This window comes from Dunckerocampus dactyliophorus, chromosome 9 (assembly GCF_027744805.1).
Source record: "Dunckerocampus dactyliophorus isolate RoL2022-P2 chromosome 9, RoL_Ddac_1.1, whole genome shotgun sequence".
Lineage (NCBI taxonomy): Eukaryota > Metazoa > Chordata > Actinopteri > Syngnathiformes > Syngnathidae > Dunckerocampus > Dunckerocampus dactyliophorus.
This window is the reverse complement of record NC_072827.1, coordinates 27,357,280-27,374,327: the sequence shown is the minus strand read 5'-3', so window position 1 is coordinate 27,374,327 and position 17,048 is coordinate 27,357,280. Positions and strand designations below refer to the sequence as shown.

General features: G+C 40.7%; 1 protein-coding gene across 9 annotated transcripts in view; it reads right to left on the bottom strand.

Moving 5' to 3' along the window:
- dip2a (disco-interacting protein 2 homolog A) overlaps positions 1 to 17,048 on the bottom strand; it is an 84,863-nt gene that overhangs the window by 1,917 nt on the left and 65,898 nt on the right. For 3 of the 9 annotated variants that reach the window (XM_054786731.1, XM_054786732.1, XM_054786734.1), the window contains 29 exons: positions 16,875 to 16,985; positions 14,996 to 15,119; positions 14,819 to 14,928; positions 13,964 to 14,066; positions 13,560 to 13,624; positions 13,260 to 13,353; positions 13,016 to 13,135; positions 12,760 to 12,874; positions 12,330 to 12,469; positions 12,098 to 12,234; positions 11,710 to 11,790; positions 11,097 to 11,224; positions 10,448 to 10,562; positions 9,538 to 9,739; positions 9,325 to 9,425; positions 8,218 to 8,298; positions 8,005 to 8,122; positions 7,808 to 7,929; positions 7,568 to 7,679; positions 6,911 to 7,020; positions 6,682 to 6,812; positions 5,504 to 5,672; positions 5,262 to 5,432; positions 4,626 to 4,655; positions 2,431 to 2,492; positions 2,280 to 2,337; positions 2,124 to 2,198; positions 1,814 to 1,988; positions 2 to 125 (listed from right to left, as the gene is read on the bottom strand). In XM_054786731.1, coding sequence (XP_054642706.1) covers positions 2 to 125; positions 1,814 to 1,988; positions 2,124 to 2,198; positions 2,280 to 2,337; positions 2,431 to 2,492; positions 4,626 to 4,655; positions 5,262 to 5,432; positions 5,504 to 5,672; positions 6,682 to 6,812; positions 6,911 to 7,020; positions 7,568 to 7,679; positions 7,808 to 7,929; positions 8,005 to 8,122; positions 8,218 to 8,298; positions 9,325 to 9,425; positions 9,538 to 9,739; positions 10,448 to 10,562; positions 11,097 to 11,224; positions 11,710 to 11,790; positions 12,098 to 12,234; positions 12,330 to 12,469; positions 12,760 to 12,874; positions 13,016 to 13,135; positions 13,260 to 13,353; positions 13,560 to 13,624; positions 13,964 to 14,066; positions 14,819 to 14,928; positions 14,996 to 15,119; positions 16,875 to 16,985 — 3,284 coding nt within the window. Of the gene's footprint in view, position 1; positions 126 to 1,813; positions 1,989 to 2,123; positions 2,199 to 2,279; positions 2,338 to 2,430; positions 2,493 to 4,564; positions 5,216 to 5,261; positions 5,433 to 5,503; positions 5,673 to 6,681; positions 6,813 to 6,910; positions 7,021 to 7,567; positions 7,680 to 7,807; positions 7,930 to 8,004; positions 8,123 to 8,217; positions 8,299 to 9,324; positions 9,426 to 9,537; positions 9,740 to 10,447; positions 10,563 to 11,096; positions 11,225 to 11,709; positions 11,791 to 12,097; positions 12,235 to 12,329; positions 12,470 to 12,759; positions 12,875 to 13,015; positions 13,136 to 13,259; positions 13,354 to 13,559; positions 13,625 to 13,963; positions 14,067 to 14,818; positions 14,929 to 14,995; positions 15,120 to 16,874; positions 16,986 to 17,048 lie in introns of those variants that run through there. The other 6 variants (XM_054786733.1, XM_054786735.1, XR_008572417.1 and 3 more) reach the window with 5 other exon arrangements.

The window sequence follows — 17,048 nt, the reverse complement described above, 5'->3', positions numbered from 1 at the left end:
CCATTCAGCTATGCTCTTGTGAGAGCGGATGACGGAGGTCTCAATGTCAATGGGGTGATACCTCATCCCCCTCAGCTCCAGGGTTTCGTCAACAGAGCCCACCACGTAGAGGGCGTCATGGCGCTCTGACATAAATGCACACACATACACATAAATGAAAACAGAATCACGATATTTAGGGATGTCTGATTTATTACTGGTCGATATTGGCATAAAAATGAGGCATTGGTTCATATCAGGTACTGTTTTTTCGACAATTATATCCTCACGCAAGTGATGATGTCATGCTCCACACAGCAACAACAAACACAAACTTTTGCTTCCTGCCGCTGGCTTTCCTGACCTTTCCAGCTTGCTTGTGTATGTAACCCCTCTCTCCCCTACCACACATTTTGACCAATCACATGCAGCTTTAACAAAAAAAAAAAACAAAAAAAAAAAAACCAACAAAAAAAAAACGCCCGGTTCACTTCAAAGAACCGGCTCCCGTCATTCACTTCAAAGAGCCGCTTCTAAGGGGCTATCGACACGGAAATGTTTTCAGGTGAAAACGGTGAAGTATTTCATCGTTTCAGCCTCTCATCCACACGGAAACGGCATTCTGGGTGACCTGAACCGGCTTCCAGAGTGGGAAAATCTGAAAACACCGGGTTGTCGTTGCCACGTAGACAGCTCTACACGAGAACGATGACATGTGATCATGTGTTCATTGAGTACACATGATGTCAACTGATATTAGTTTGAAGGCAAGAGCTTTTGTCTATATCGGTATTAGAAATTAAGTACTGGACAATATTAATATTGGTATAAAAAAAAAAAAGCCAATATCGAGCATCTCCGACTATATTAACACTAGTCAAAGATCCTCTATATGACAGGGTTGCTCTTCTGCTTTTAAGGACCTACTGAGAAAATGCTAGTCAAAGATAGGGTTGGGTATCTTTTACATATTATCTGATAGTGTTGCCAAATCGGTACTTTTAAAACAGTTGTGGAACTCTACGGCAAAATAAGTCTTTGGTGTTGGAACGGAGCACTGCTGTTCGTGTGTTAAGGTCGGCAATAAACTTTAAAAAGAGCCTCACACTCTGTGTGCAAGGCAAGTTTATTTATAGAGTGTGCATCTGTCTGGGTGCTACATTACTTACAAGACATTACTTGCACCTTCAAGCAATCATTGCAGGCGGCTGAGTCTGCATTCATTTAGCACCAAAATGAGGCACTAATAGCTACTTTTTTTTCCTGCCTGTTTACTACCGTTGATGTCTGCACCGGTGCCATTACGATACCGAGTTCCGGTGTACATTCTTTGTCCATGGGCGGACCTACCATTAAGGCAAAGTAGGCAATCAACCAGTAGGTGGCCCCCAACCAGCACAGGCCAGGGCTACCACAGTGAGCAGGCCCCCAGATTGCTAAGTCTGCCACTGCCTTTGTCAAAGATCCTCCATACAACAGGAGTCCCCTTATTCAAAAATTTTTAACTTGTGTCATTTAAAAAAAAAATTTTGGGGGATGCCACCAAAGAAGACAAAGACAAAAAGTGCAATGATGACCATAGAACAGGAAATTGAAGTCGTTGCACCATAATAAGGCTGGCTTCTGAGTACAATATATATAATATAGTTTTTTTTTTTTTTTTTTAATAAAGTACAATATAGCTAAAGAGACAATGAAGTATATGTCAGTATGAATTTGGAGTCACAGTCCCTGTTCCATTTTTTCCACACCAAACCTGTACAGTCACTCCTTAATCGACCTGGCTTTGTGCACTTCTTGTCCTATTAAGGTCTTGATTAAGAAGTGTGCTCACCTCCACTGGCATCAGTCAGCTCGGTGCGCCGCAGGAAGCCCAGGTACCCCGTCCTCGCCCACACTGTATGAGTGTCCCCGAAGCTGAGCTTGGTGTTAAAGTGGTCGGCATGCAGCGCCTCCTCTCCATAGACGGTGTAGTATCCTGTAGCATTGTGAGGACTGCTCACCCAGATCTACGGTAGGTAAGATAGATCAATGAGAAAGCAGGAAGGTTAAAAGTTTAATTTAAGTAGCTCATAAGCATTGAAAATATACATCACAAGGGGAACAGGACTTAATGTTGGTGAAAAATCTAATTTGCAGCTCACCTCTCCAAGATGAGAGTCTCCCAAGGGTCCTTTAGTCTCTGTGTTGGCAATAATCACCTTGACTCCAGGAAGGATCTACAATGAAAGTACATCATTTGAATAAAGAATGAGTTCTATGTATCATGTTGATAGTGTTTATAGTGTTTGAGGCTATACCTTGCCCGACTCCATCAGTGGTAAACTGTGTGGGGACCCCCTCTCAACCAGGCGAACCCTGGAGAGAAGTAAAAGTAAAAGGCAAAACTGTATGAAAATGAGGAAAAGTTGCACAACAGTCTCATAATCCAAAAAGCACCATCAGGCCCACCTGTCATGTCGTAGAGCCCTCATGTCCACGTAAACTGTCGTGGGGTCCGGTCCCGCTGTGCCCTGAGGAACAACAAAGACACAACAACTGACTATAAACTGTTTCAAGTTGACATAAACATTTTATCAGGCACTTATTGCAATTTGTAACCCCAGAAAATTCTATTAAAGTGCGATAATTTCTTTCTGCTACATAAGTTACTTTTCAAATTTGTAAAATTATTGTTACATATGTTAAACTTATGTTGATTACCTGTCTTTCCTGACTGGCTAGAAGAAATCACTTGGTTTGGATTACGTGCATTTTTTCAATAATTGAAATGATTAAATGTGTACATCATTTATCATGTCAGCATATCGTATTTTTATTTTTATTTTTTTAAACTATACCTTTTAAAAATTATTTTCATCTAATTGGCTAGGATAAAAACACATAGCTTTACTACTTTATACAATATTATGTTATTTATTTCAAAAATTCTCATCATAATTGTATTTAGTTAGTTCCAATGCCTTATTAACTGGTCTTTGCTGATTGGCTGGGATATATCCCATGGTTTTACTACGTTATATAGTCAGACTAGTTAGTTAGACTTAATTTTAAGCGATCAAATAAGGTTTCCTTGCCTAAAAAATGTTTCATTAGCTACTAAATACAAATACAAAACCAACAAATGACTCTGTCACAAGAATTGGAAAACTGACGGAACATTTGTTTCATTGGAATGCCCACAGTTCCGCCATGCAGCAGGAGTCTATATGATCGAGTCTAACATCCCAGTTCAGTTTGATATTGATTATTTTAGCTTTGTCATTTGTCTTTGTTACTGTTGTAAAGGAGGGTGGGGGGTGTACAGCGGGCAGCCAAACGCAAGGTCAAAGCCAACACACATGGAGTCAAATTGTATGTTTGCGCCAGCACAAAGCTGAGGAATCATTCAGCGCTGCATCGCCAAGATTAAACCCAGAGAATGTCACAACCCAAAAGCCAGCAATGCCATGACCTGCACCAGACAATATTGTCAAACATTTGTTTCAATGATGTTTGGGCAACCAAAACGCCAAAAATGTGTGTACAATTTCCTCATGAGTACCGCAATTAAATTCTGACTCTGCAGGTTTAAAAAATAAATAAATATAAATAAGGAAGTCGCTGCATTTTGTGAAGACACAGTGGAACCTCAACAGTCAAATATCCCAGAAGTCAAACTTTCTGGAATATGCACAAAATCTTTAAGTGGAAATACATCTCTAGAGTCGCACAAAATTTCAAACCACGAGACGTCAGTGTACCTCATTGGAGGTCAAATGATTAGTCAGGACTTCCCTACTAAGTCTGCTGCCCCCATGACCTGGACCCGAATAAGTGGAAGAAAATGGATGAATGGACTTTTATTGGATCTTTTATTGGATTAGGGACCTGACTCACTGAGGTTTGTTACAAAAGGCAAACTATATTGTTGGTCATGCTGTGTAATAAAAAAGTAAATTCAGCAATACTTGGCTTGCATTATTTTTAATGCTTTCAAGAGCTATTTTCATAACGATATTCAATTCCACAAATTCATGCTTGGAACAAAAGACTATTATATACTATTATTTATTTATTTGTTTGTTTATTTATTTATTTATTTAAATGATCGGTACTGAATCGGACTGGATAGGCAAGACTATAACAAAAATTTAATCGAATCGGAAGCAAAAAAATGTGGATCGGGACATCCCAAGTTGATCCCTAGAGATCATTTTTATTTCTGTTATTTCCTATTGAAAAAAATGGTTTAAAAATTTTAAAAAAATAAATCACACCAGCAATTGTGTTTGACCTCCAAGGTTCCACTGTATAAGAATTGCACATTAACAAACACATACTGTAGCTGGTATAGCCTCCCTGTAAGCGTGTGTATCGCACTGTGTGATGAACAGTGCACATTTTACATTAGAAAGCGTCCTCAACAGCCATGCACTGAGTTCTCGCTCCAATGTAAAGCAGTGCAGCACACAAGAGATTCAGCCAATACAAAACAAATACAAAACTTGGCTGCATGGTTTGTTGCACGATGGAGCTGAAGCTTGTCAGAAGGAAACAAACCATGAAAGAAAAATCAAACACATGAAGACAAATGACCACATACAAGCTTGCAGACGCAGCAACAGCCCCGAAAAGAGCAAACGGCCACTCTTGTCTGACAGTACCTGCTCAGCCAGTTTCCCTAACCTGTTGGACTGACGAGACACATAAATAAAGACACAGTTTTATGTATGTACATGTGGACACACATGCACACACAACACATGCACATAAAAATCACCAGAAACTCGCAGTCCAAGGGAGAAATCACCCTAAGCTCTCCAAAACAATCACAGGTACAGGGTAGACAGACACAGGTCACAACATTAGGTACACCCGCACTACCTGTTATCCAATCCAATACAAGAGCTGTATCAAAAATACTTATTCATGAATCATGCTCATGTTGGATTGACATGGTCAGACAGATTACAACAATTACTGTAAATAATGTGAAAAAATACACAGATACACACTGAAATTATTCTTTTCCCTCGTACCACAGCCCAGGAACAAACGGTACAAACAAACATGGCCCACTGAGAGTTTATTATCTTTGAAAAAGGCACAATTTTTGATGGAACTCCTGTACTGGATGTAATTATATTGTGCAGGTGAACCTAATGTTGTGGCCAGTGAGTGTATATATTTGAAACATGGATGACAAGGGGCTCCATCAAACCACATCCTCCCAACATGAGCCTCCAGTTTAGTCCTGAAAGAAACAACCATGTCATATAGTCGCCTCTGATGGATCTTACCTGCAAACAAATGGCTACATTCACCCTGCAGCCGAATGTAGTGCTGACGGCCCGCGCCGACAACCCCAAGTCCTTGAAGATCTTGGAGAAGGATTGCGTCAGTGCTATGCGAGGCCTCTCCTCTGCCACCACCATGCACGTGCGCACACATGACAGGTTCACGTTGCGCAGCTGTGGAGGAGAAAGGCAACATTTAAAATGAGAGCAACAATTCTTACCATAAGCGGAAAACGCCCACTCACCCGCAGTGCCTCAGTCTGTGAACCTAGGCCTTTGGTGCACATCTCCATGACTGAATAGGAGCAGAAGGTGACCCTCACTTTGTACTGACTGACTGCCGCCAGCCACAGTGACACATTGGTCTCCAGCTCCAGAGGGGGAACCAGGATGGACTGGTGCCCTGAGTACACACTGAAACGGCAAATATACTGTATACAAATGTGGAATGGCTAAATAAATAAAATTTAAAAAAAAGAACCACACTAAGTCAAGTGCAGACCTCAGCCAATCTGCTGAAATTGGCCCCAATACAAGTGGACTTTAACAAGATATTCCTCGTCTGCACCATTATTTTATTGCTACAGCGCCATGTTCCACCATCACTGTTTTGACGGTGATGTACACTTCACATTCCATTTACACAATGCAGTTTTTATGACTGTATTTGCATGTCATTTTCACAAACTTCCACTTTGAGAGACATTTTCACTTAAACATAGGTCCAAAATAAACACTGTCTTGGTGTAAACAGCAACCCAATACAGCAACAGATGAAAAATTGCCTTTTGGCTAATTCTGGTGCGTTTGCAGCAATGCTGTTTAACGTACATTGTCCCTGTCAAATAAACCAATTAAAAAAAAAAAAAAGTACGGCATGAGTGGAGTCAGCCCTTTTGTCAGTGAAACAGTCTCTTTGTGGGTGGAGGCGGGGCTGCAAGCATACACACAGAATGCGGAAGAGTGTAACGTAGTGGAAATTAAATGAGTAGATTGCAATGCATTGTCATATATTTCTTCATTGTAGTTTTCTTAAATGTAATGTTAAAATACCGTCTTGTCTCTTTCTCGTAAACCCAATCTCGTGTATCGTCTTGTCTCGTGACACCCCTAATAATTACACATGAAATGTGTATCTGGAGAACATTATTGACAGAGGAGTAAAGCAAAATTATATACAGTAAAATATATTTCTGTATTCAGAGCACAAATCAATGTAAAATCTTGTAAAAAAAAAAATTCTCAATTTAATGTACGAAATCCACATTTTAATTTTTACTCTTTGTCATTGGACATCCTACAAACATCAGTACTGAATGCCCAAGTGTTGGCTGTTTCCAACACATGCCTTTCCAAATAGATGCCCATGAAACTTTGCTCATGACCCACTCAAAATTGTTTGCTATTGATGTCAGTGACTGACCTGCACAGGCACCAGAGTGCAAAGCCCAGGCCGCAGTACGGGTCCAGACAGATGGCTATCTGCCGAGAAGGGTAGAGCTCACACTGCAGTTTGATGGAGCGACACAAGGCACTGGTGGCTGCGTGAGACATCTACGAGAGATCAAATGACGTACATCAGGCAGGACATTGAGGTCATCCAACCAACTATAAAACAGTCGTGAAGGCAATTTGGCTATTTCTCAGCTCACCTTGACTCCTGCCAAGATGCCTGTGGTGGAAACACTGAAGTCCAGATAAGCTAACATCTCTGGGGTTGGGGGCTTGTAGATGTGGGAACTTTTCTTCCTGGGGAGGTCATCTAAATAAGAAGACATGGAAACCAATAAAAAAAAAAAACAGACACCGTATTGACCCTGATTATAATACGACCCATCTTTTTCAAGGCTTGGTTTTGAAAAATGATTTTTTATAACAAAATCAATGACAAAAAAAGAGAATAAAAACCCCTTTGAATATTAGTGAAATAACAAGTAGTCGATTTTAAATGAAAAAGGATATTATATTTCTTATGTGCTGGACAGGTGTTTGATGACTCTGCTTCAATGATCATCATTATCTTAAAATTAGCATCATGACTGCTGCTCTGCTGTTTGCTATCAAGTCAGTGGTGTGTGGTTGTGCGAGTGAGACGAAGAAAAGCTCGTCAGAGAAGTCGTTTGGCACTAGTTGCTGATTTGCATGCGTGAATTTAGAAACACTAAATGTAAGACAACCTATCTTTTTCAGCCTTCTTACTACTAAGTCTAGTTTATCAGAATGTAGTCTGATATTTGAGTCAGCCCGGTAATTAGTCTGCAATGCCAAGGCGAGAACATGAAATGAAGGTGTCCATGATCATAGTTTACCTGTGTCTAACACCATGGGCCAGCTCTTGACATCCACTGCGGCGGCGGCCTCTTTAGATTTCAGCAGCTTCATTATTGCTTGAGTGGTGAGGATACACACGGACTTACTGACCTTTCAACACACAGATAGCACACTACATTACTACTACATCATGTCATTGAGTTTGCTTCATTGTTTCTCTAAGGTGTAGTGCAGGACTTAAAGAGCATATCACTGTGGGTCTGCAAGGTCTGTGTCACCTCAACAATCATTTTGACAGTGGGGAGGGTGGTAGCCAAGTTCTGTGGGTGTGGGGGTCTGACTGTCACTGGGACGCAACCAGCATACAAGCAGCCATAAAAGGTGGCTATCAGGTCGATTCCTGTGCATAAATATAAGCAATCCTTGAGTTTTACAGTATATATTTGGTACAGAGCATCTGGCTTGCGTTGAGTACCTGGTGGGTAGACAAGCGCCACATGGTCTCCGGTGTTGAGGCGTCCCATAAGAGCTGCAGCCACTCGCTCGGCCCGCTTGTGTAGCTGCAGACAGGACGCTGAATTTGCTACCGTGCCCTAAAAGACAACACGCCAAAGTTATCTATGCAGCCATGCAGGATAACAACAGCTCACCAACATCACTGGACATCTTAACTGACGGGTCGAGGTACCTTGGCATTAAGAACAAGGAACAGCGGATGGTCTGGCGTGGCCTGCGCCCTCCACTGTAGCACATCTTGAATATAGAGGAACTACAGGTGCATAGTGACACATATAGAAACAGTAGTGACTTAACACATTAACATATACTGTAGAAACAAGGGCACACATTTTTTTTTAATGAAAAATATTAAGTGGTGCATTGTATGAGAGACTATAGAGGAGTGACAGCAGGGCGAAAATGATCCAACTAACACCTCTTTTCTGTTATCTGCACAATCTCCAATCGTGACCGGGTGCATGGTCTACAAAACCAAATAACCACCAGGGTATCTACCAGTAATTAATATATACCGCACACACACGCACACGCACAGACACACACAGTAACCCCTTGTTTATCGCAATAAATTGGTTTCAGACCGGACCGTGATAAGTGATGTTCCATAAAGGAGGATTCCTTATTTATAAGTTATATTTATAATATTCATATTTTTGTAGTTAGAGTATAGAAAACAAACCTGTTTACAACCTTCTAAATATGTTTTTTTTTTAAATTATTAGAGCCCTCTAGACATGAAATAATAGTCGCCTATTGTCGCCTTTGCACTCGTAATACCCAATATAGTACAAAAAATAAGAGTATATAAGCCACTGGACACATAAATAAGACTCGTGCTCGCGTGTGTTCCCATAAATGTGTTGCTAAGAGATTTGAAATAGGCAGACCACAAGCAACCTCGGGGGTTCAGAGTTGAGTTTCAGCTTTGCAATAACAGCTTGTTGTTCTAGTGATCAAGTCTGATCCTTGTGTGTCACCGAACATTACAGTTACACTACTGCCACCTAGTGACCAGTGTGTAATACTATTTCATCAATGTCTTTGAATGTGACTTTGGAATGCAATTTGTATTTTTATGCTTAAAAATGCTTAATTTCAGCATTTGCTTAAATATGCATATTTTTTGACTGATAATAGGCCGTATGCACTGATTTATTAATTTATATAGATATTTTTAAAAACATTTTGCTGTTGAGGTAAAGGTAATAATAAGAGCATTTGTTTTGTTTTTTTTCCTCAGCAGGAAGTCAAACCATGTCGACTTGAGTGGACATACCTGATCATTGTCTTCCAACTGGGTCACATCTCTCCCACAGGCCTGTGCTATCCTCTTGCCTGCCACCAGGTTGCCCACTATCATAGAAGCGGGGCCGACCTCTGTACAGCACATATCATCCATCACGCAGCGAATACAAACATCATTGAAATAAACACAGCGCTAACAATAACAGTCTTCCACCTGTAGCAGAGAAAGTGTGCTGCACTATACCTGGCTGCTTTTGTCTCGGCTTGGGCAGGTTGGTGACGCACGTGTGAGGGCACATAAGGACATTGCAGGGATGCAAGGCGCCCTCTAGGAAGCGCTGTTTAGTCTCTGAAATGTGAATACCACCTAGGGGAGCCTTGGGAAGTGTGTTAGCAGGCACCAGAGCCAAACAGTACACCCCCACCTGGTGGATGCTGTCTATTGCCTGGAAACAAATGGATACAGCAGGACAACAAAGCTGTCAAATGAAAAGTATAATCATAAAATAATTACCTTAATTAACAATTATAGAATATAGACATATTATACAGTATCGCTCACTGTTTAGAAACACTCTCATGCTACTGAATAAGAAGGTGTCCCAGAACTTTTGACTGGCACTGTACATAAATGATAGACAGTATCAATGTACTCACACTTAACTATCCTCACCATTAGAGCATGTTTATATGAAACATTTATTCACACAATATTTGAGCTCTTCAACATTTCAAACATACTTTAATGCAAACTCGTCAACTCAACAGCAGTAAAATGAAAGGCTCCCTGACAGACGGCCAACACTGAGTGAGTGTCGCTGCATTAATGCTGCTATTCGTTACTCAGCATCAGGCTGCTCTTAAATCTCTCTAATAGTTTGTGCAACTATCAGGTCTCTGGAGTTTAAACTTGGGCGTAATTTCTTCTGTCAAATGTAACAAGCCTTTCATATAATAAAGATGAACAAACTTGTTGCACTGTGGTAAATTATTGACTGTAAATTATAATAACTTCATATTTATATATTAATATGCATTATAATAAATATTAATAAATAATAATGTGTGGTGGTATACACATCATGTTTATATGAACCTTGTCTAATAGCAAAGTAGTGTAAAAAAAAAAAAAAAAAAAGAAAGCACTGAAACACCTGAAGGACACGGCTCATCCACTGGAAGCTGTCTTCTTCTGAGGCATCTGGTCTCTGCTCTGCCACGACAACAATCCTCTCGTCATGCAGCACTGACACAGAAAACACAGCTATCCTGCAACACACAACGCAAAATGTCATGGTTGGCCGATGCATGTCTGGAGCTTTAAACTCACCTCCTACAATAGCAGTTACGCTCAACGCACAATCTAATGAAATTCCTTAAATGTTACAATAACCTGGTAGTAGTGGAAAAGTGCCATTATTGTTGAATTAGCTACACTGTGCGCAGCTAATTTGCATAAGATACTCGCGCTGCCTTCCGTAACTACAGGCGAGTGCCGATGGCCAAATGGGAGATTTCCTATTCTTCTTTTGTCTATCACCCATACTTGATAGACAAGTATGGGTGTATGGGTGGTAGACAGACATTTGTCTACCACTTTCCCCCATGTTTGGTTCTATGGTCATCATCACACTTTTCCTCTTTGCACATCACTGTTACCCGTCTGTGGTGGCATCACAAACACAAAAATGCAAAAAATATATCTATTTTATTGGATCTCATCCGGATGTACTTGTGTACTTAATGGTGTGTGTTTGTGTACACAAGCATAGCTGAAGGATATTAAGATGTGTGTCTTCTAACCTCCCCCTGTAAACAAACTTCATAGGCTCCACTGCGAGCGCTGTGGCAACCACGTCATCAGCGTTGTGTCGCCGCCCACTGACCACCATCAGTCCATCCATCTTCCCCACAACAAACACAAGGCTGTCCTGGTGGACACAAAAACAACAACAACAACACACCATAGAAGAATTTAAAAAATGAATACAAGTTTGTTGGAATTTTGCATTTTCGCAGTCTCATCTCATCTGTCTATTTCCGAAGGCCCTGAATCAGTGCGACAGATGTCGGGTAGAAGCATCAAATTTCTCCTTCACTGACTTGAAAAGTCAAATCAATAATTCTCCCTGAGCTATTTACTTATTACACATCACATATTTTCCTAGCACAATAAAGTGCGCTGTCAGTGCTGGCCAACTCAATTTGAGGTGTTATTTGGGTCAGATGAACCATTAAAGAGGTCCCGTTTGTAATCAGCATACAAAAGATGCAGAGTTAGGCTATTACTTGTCAGTATGAGTGTCTTTGGAATTGCTTTTCAATCAATAGGTGAGCATGTTTGTTAGTAAAAACAGCTTAGACTGAAAGCTGAAGAGTCCCAATTAAAGCATGAAATGAGGTACAAAGAACTTACTGGCCCCACAAAGCCCAGCAGCGAGGTCCTGGTGAAAGCTCGGTCACTGACTGGAATTCCAGTTGACGTGAGTGGGATGGTCTGTAACAAATATCAGAATGTTAAAAACAGCCGCTGTAGTATACAATTTAACAAATGTTCCCTCGTCTGTAAAAATACATCATCTAGTGTTGAGGTATAGTGTCATATTCTCAAGTGCTGCATTTTGAAACATGAACTGACTCACTGTGGTATGCATATATTTTGAATAACTCAACCACAAAACAGCATGATGTATAATACTATATTTTTGAAAGACTGTGATAGAGCGAAGCCACGAAATTCGAAACGCAATATGGAGAGGGACGACTGTATTCAGAGAGATTAAACGCAAAATAAAAGCACTAACCTCAAATATATTTTTGGTCATGCCCTGGAGGCCGTAATAGGCAGCACCCGTGCACCTGGAGCTGACGCAAATCTCTCCCACCTCATCTGTCTGGCAAAGGTATGGCGTCCCTTCCACCCGCACGACGCACACCAAAGCTGCAAATACACAAATGCCATGCAATCAAATGTATGAATGAAAGTATCTACTGTATCAATGACATTAGCAGTTCATGTCCAGTTGTGTACTGCACCTCCAGGCATGACCTGTCCCACGTCTTGCACGGTGAGGACGGAGAGCTTCTCTTCTGTGTCTACACGAATCACGCTATGGCTCAGACCACCCATGGAGAGCACTGCCTTCCCAGGTGGAGGGACACCCATTTCTGGAGGTCTAAAGGACATAATTATATTATATATTATATATTGTCAAACATATATAAAATTACAACTTATTAAAAATATTTTCAAAAATAGTCCACAAGTCAAAATATTTCAACTTTTTTCTCGTAATATGACTTTTTATTAAATAACCTGATATGATATGATTTTTTTTACATATAGCCATTAAAATTACAATTGTGTTTATTCATTAAACAGTTGATTGGTGAAGTAACAAAAAGGTAAAGAGCAGCAGTAATAAATACATAAATAAATAAATAAGCTGCAGTAACAGTAGCTAACCTGCGGATGGCAACAGTCATGCCTTCTGAAGAGCTGGCACATGGACAGATCACCTCAGGTCGCAGCCCACGTGCCTGGAACACGTTTAGAAAGGCATCGCAGGAAGATATTGACCCTGCATCGCATGCGTGCACACACACACACACACACAGAAATGTACCATGCACACCAATGCAGACAGTCAGCATATGCTGGAGAGATGCAAAGACAAATCAGTGATGTTATATTAATACCAGTGTTTTTTAAATAGACTTACATGGGTTGGCGCCATCAGCTACAATCAGCATGCGCAGTGAGCTCAAACTGATGTCTCTCTGGTCTCTTTGTGCTAGAAGAGACCAGTGCATGTCTCTCGACTTCACCACTGCAACCCGTGCTGCGCAACACACACAAACAGGACAGTCAATGAGACGGACTCATAAGAAATCTCTTTGGTTTGTTTGGTGATTTTACATATGAAACTACACTGCACACAAACATGCATACAGACTGACCCCTACCTTTGTATGCATGAACCTTCTGTATCCACGAGAGGGGGTTGACTTTCATCAGTGAGTAAGGAATGCTGATCACATGCATCCGATTCATGACGCTCTGCAGGGAGGAATCACAGTCATCAGATAAGAGTTCAATTACGCTTCATGTGTCTTCACTACATCATGTAAACAAGCTGCATGGAGAGGCTGAAGACTTAATCAGCTATAAATTACATTCTGACCCTAACTGCGAGTCTTATCTACAGTATATACAGCCATTTCTGATCATACAACCTAATATTAATGAGGTTTAAAAGCACTCACAGTGAGAACACCATGCCATAGACCCGCTTCCCTCTTGAAGTCCAGCACGTTGGTTATTGTCTCAGCTGCGAATCAGAAAGGGCATTTTGTGGGTTTTTTTTCGTTCACAAGCACAAGCACATATATTCCCACTAGTTTTGAGATTTTTTGCAATAAAGCTGACTGTAAGGATACGTGACCTAAAAAGTGGCAAGGGGAAGAACAGACTGGTGCAGTTTAAGAGTTATTTACAGCAAAACTGGGACATCCAGAGAGGAGGAGAAGGAGGAGGAAGAGGAGGAGGAGGAAGGAGCCTTAACTTTCTTTGAAAAAGGCCTCATCCAGGTCTGATGCAATAAATCAGAGCTGATGGCATCTACTGTATCCCTCAACTGCAATTGACAAACCAAAAATGGGTGGTGCACCTTCAGTGTAGCCACAGGCCTGTGTGAGAGCGTGACAGTGAGCAAGCATGGCTGAATGGCTCACTGTGATCCCCATGGTGCTTCCCTCCTTGCTGGTTTTGTACTGCAGGTAAAACACAAAAACACCATTTCAGTTTGTTTCAATTATATAATATAATATAATCAAAACAAAAGGAAATGCATGGTCGATGGTAATAGACAACCACAATGTATCGCAACCGACATCTTGGAATTTTCTCTGTATATACATGCAGTAGATGCGGTGACATGGGGCCCATATTATGCACTGACAATTCTGATGATCTTCAAACAGTAATACGTGTTCCAAGAGCCTGTTTATGAGCAGCAACTTTTAGCTTGGCGTGGGTTACGGCCGCAACAGCAGCTCATCTATTCGATTATTGTGCCTGTTGTGAAATAACTCAAACTTGCAATAAAAGCCTGTTGTTCCGAACATTACAGTAACGTTACTGACACCTAGCGACCGATGGAGAATACTACATCTCATCACAACGTCTTTGAATGCGTATTCTGAATGCCTTATACCTGTATCTGTATTTTAGTTAATTTAGCCATTTTTATGTTTGAAAAAACAAAATACATAAAATTTGCGCAAATATGCATATTTCTGACTAATAACCAACCACAAAACACCATGATTAATTAATATAGTTTTGAAAAACCGTGATAAAGTGAATGAAGCCACGAAAATGGAGCCGGGAAGTGGCCAGGGAAGACCGTACAGCTGAGCTGTTGCGAAGTTTGTAAATTACAATCATCAAGCCTTTCACAAAAATTGCAGTACACGTTAAAAGAGTAAGGAGACTGTTTTGACTCATGTTATTAAAACCGTACCTCTATGTAGGCTGTGTCTTTGTTGGCTTCACGTATCGAAGGATGCCAGTCTTTCGGGGGCTTCACAACATGTTTCCCATCTGTCACAAACCACAGCAACCGGGGCCAACCTGAAGAGCGATAAAGTCAGTTTAACCCAAACAGTAAGACCATTAAAATATTGAAGAGAGACTGTACCTTTGAATGTGGCTACCTCCCCTGTTTGCGCTTTGGGTAAACCTTTCTGACAAGCATCAGTGGTAAGAGCCAAAGTCACCCCACAGCTGCCAAGCAGAAAGCCAATTTGTTGACTTCCAGCATCCTGTAGGACAAAATAAGACTGAAAAAACAATCCAAAAGTGCTCTGAGGGAGTGCAGAGACTATGAATAAAAGAAACAAGGACAAAGCAGAGTAGCAATTAATTAGGAATAAACCGGACGTCATAGGAATAAACACCTGATCTGACTATTTGATCGACTATGCACATGAGTTAGAGCTGTACTCATGCTGACACCAAAACCAGCGGCCCCTCAGTACATCTCAGGCCTCATCCAAATTTACACTCCAGTAAATTTGGCCAGGTTCCAACGGGTGGTGCCCAAGACGAGGCCTCAGACCAGGGGAGGCCGGGCCTTTTCCGTAGTTGGCCCAAAGCTGTGGAACACTCTCCCCCCTCATGTAAAAACGACCCCCACAATTGAAAGCTTTAAGTCTCGTCTTAAAACCCACTTTTATATTCTGGCTTTTACCTCGGTGTGAGTCGTGCGGTCCTCTGTGTCATTTATTCTTTAAAAAATTTTTTTTATATAGTTTTAATTGGTTTTATTTATTTATTTATTTATTTATTGCCTACTTTATTGTCAAATATTTTACTGTTTTAAGTGTCTTTGTTTTTATTTGATCTTTTAGTTTTTACTGTAGTAATTTGTATTTTTACTTCTTATTATTTATGGTTTTACCAGTCTGTGCAGCACTTTGGAAACAGTGTTTATAAAATGTGCTATATGAATGAAGTGGATTGGATTGGATGCGACAACGACAGAAGAGAATAAAATTCAGGGCGTACATGTGACGTAGCTGCCAAGAACAGACGAGTAGTCATTGCAAAAACAACAACAACAACAACAAAAAATAATGAATTTGTCTCAAGAACAGTGGGACGTTGATGTAAAAAATGGACAGGAATAACAATCCTTTCACTTCACTCTCATTTGTTATGGAAGAGCTTGGGCAAACAGCATGCTTATAAAGGGCAATCTAGTACAGGCATTAATATTCAGCCCGTACAACTTATGAGGGGGATTTGTTCCATTCGTGTGATGGATGCACAGGAGACTCCAATGCATCATAATGCTCTTGAAACTGATAACCGATAAGGCTGCTTGTGCTGCAATAATGCGACAAATAACAACTAAAATGAAGACGGTATTAGACACACACACACACACACACACACACACACACAAAAATATATTTAACTGGATGGGGGAATCGCTCTGTGAATGTTCTTGACTCCTGTTTCCATGCCAGATTCATGCTTCCTGGAGGAGCTGTGCCACAGTGGAGTTTTGCGTGGATTATCTTAACCTTCCAGAGCGGATGTCATGTTGTCCTTCTTCAGACAGCAAGATAGCGGAGACTGAATCAACAGCAACTCTGCTGGACACAGCCAAGTACTGCATTCTATTTTGCTTCAATTGCTTAGAAGAAAGAATCAATCAACGGCTACAACATGCTTTTAAACGACAATCAAATCCATGAATCGATTACTTTGAGATATACAACCTCAATGGTAAATTTACATTACTGTAAATTGAGTACATTTTTTGGTTTCGGACGATGTAAACATACAAAAAATTGTGGTTAGGTCAGTTAAAAAAAAAACCCTCTAAATATAAGGACCTTGGAAGAACTCATCATAAAAAAGAAAGTGCATATCAAACATGTTGTTATTGTAAATAAGTAAACTCACAACCGCTCCATAAAATCTAACCTTCTTAGTGGAGGCAACGACTTTATACGCCAATTTGTACTTTTAAGGGTTATAAGACCGATGCTCATTTGTTCCCCGTTTACCTTCTTGGTCAGCGGCACTTCAATGGGTACGGGCACCAGTTCTGCCAGCAGACAACCGTAGAAAGCAACCATGAACATTACTGGATCGCTGTTCGGGAACACAAGCGCTACCTGCAAATATAATGACTGCTATTGGTTATTGGGCCACAGCAAGTATCAAGATGCTAACACCAA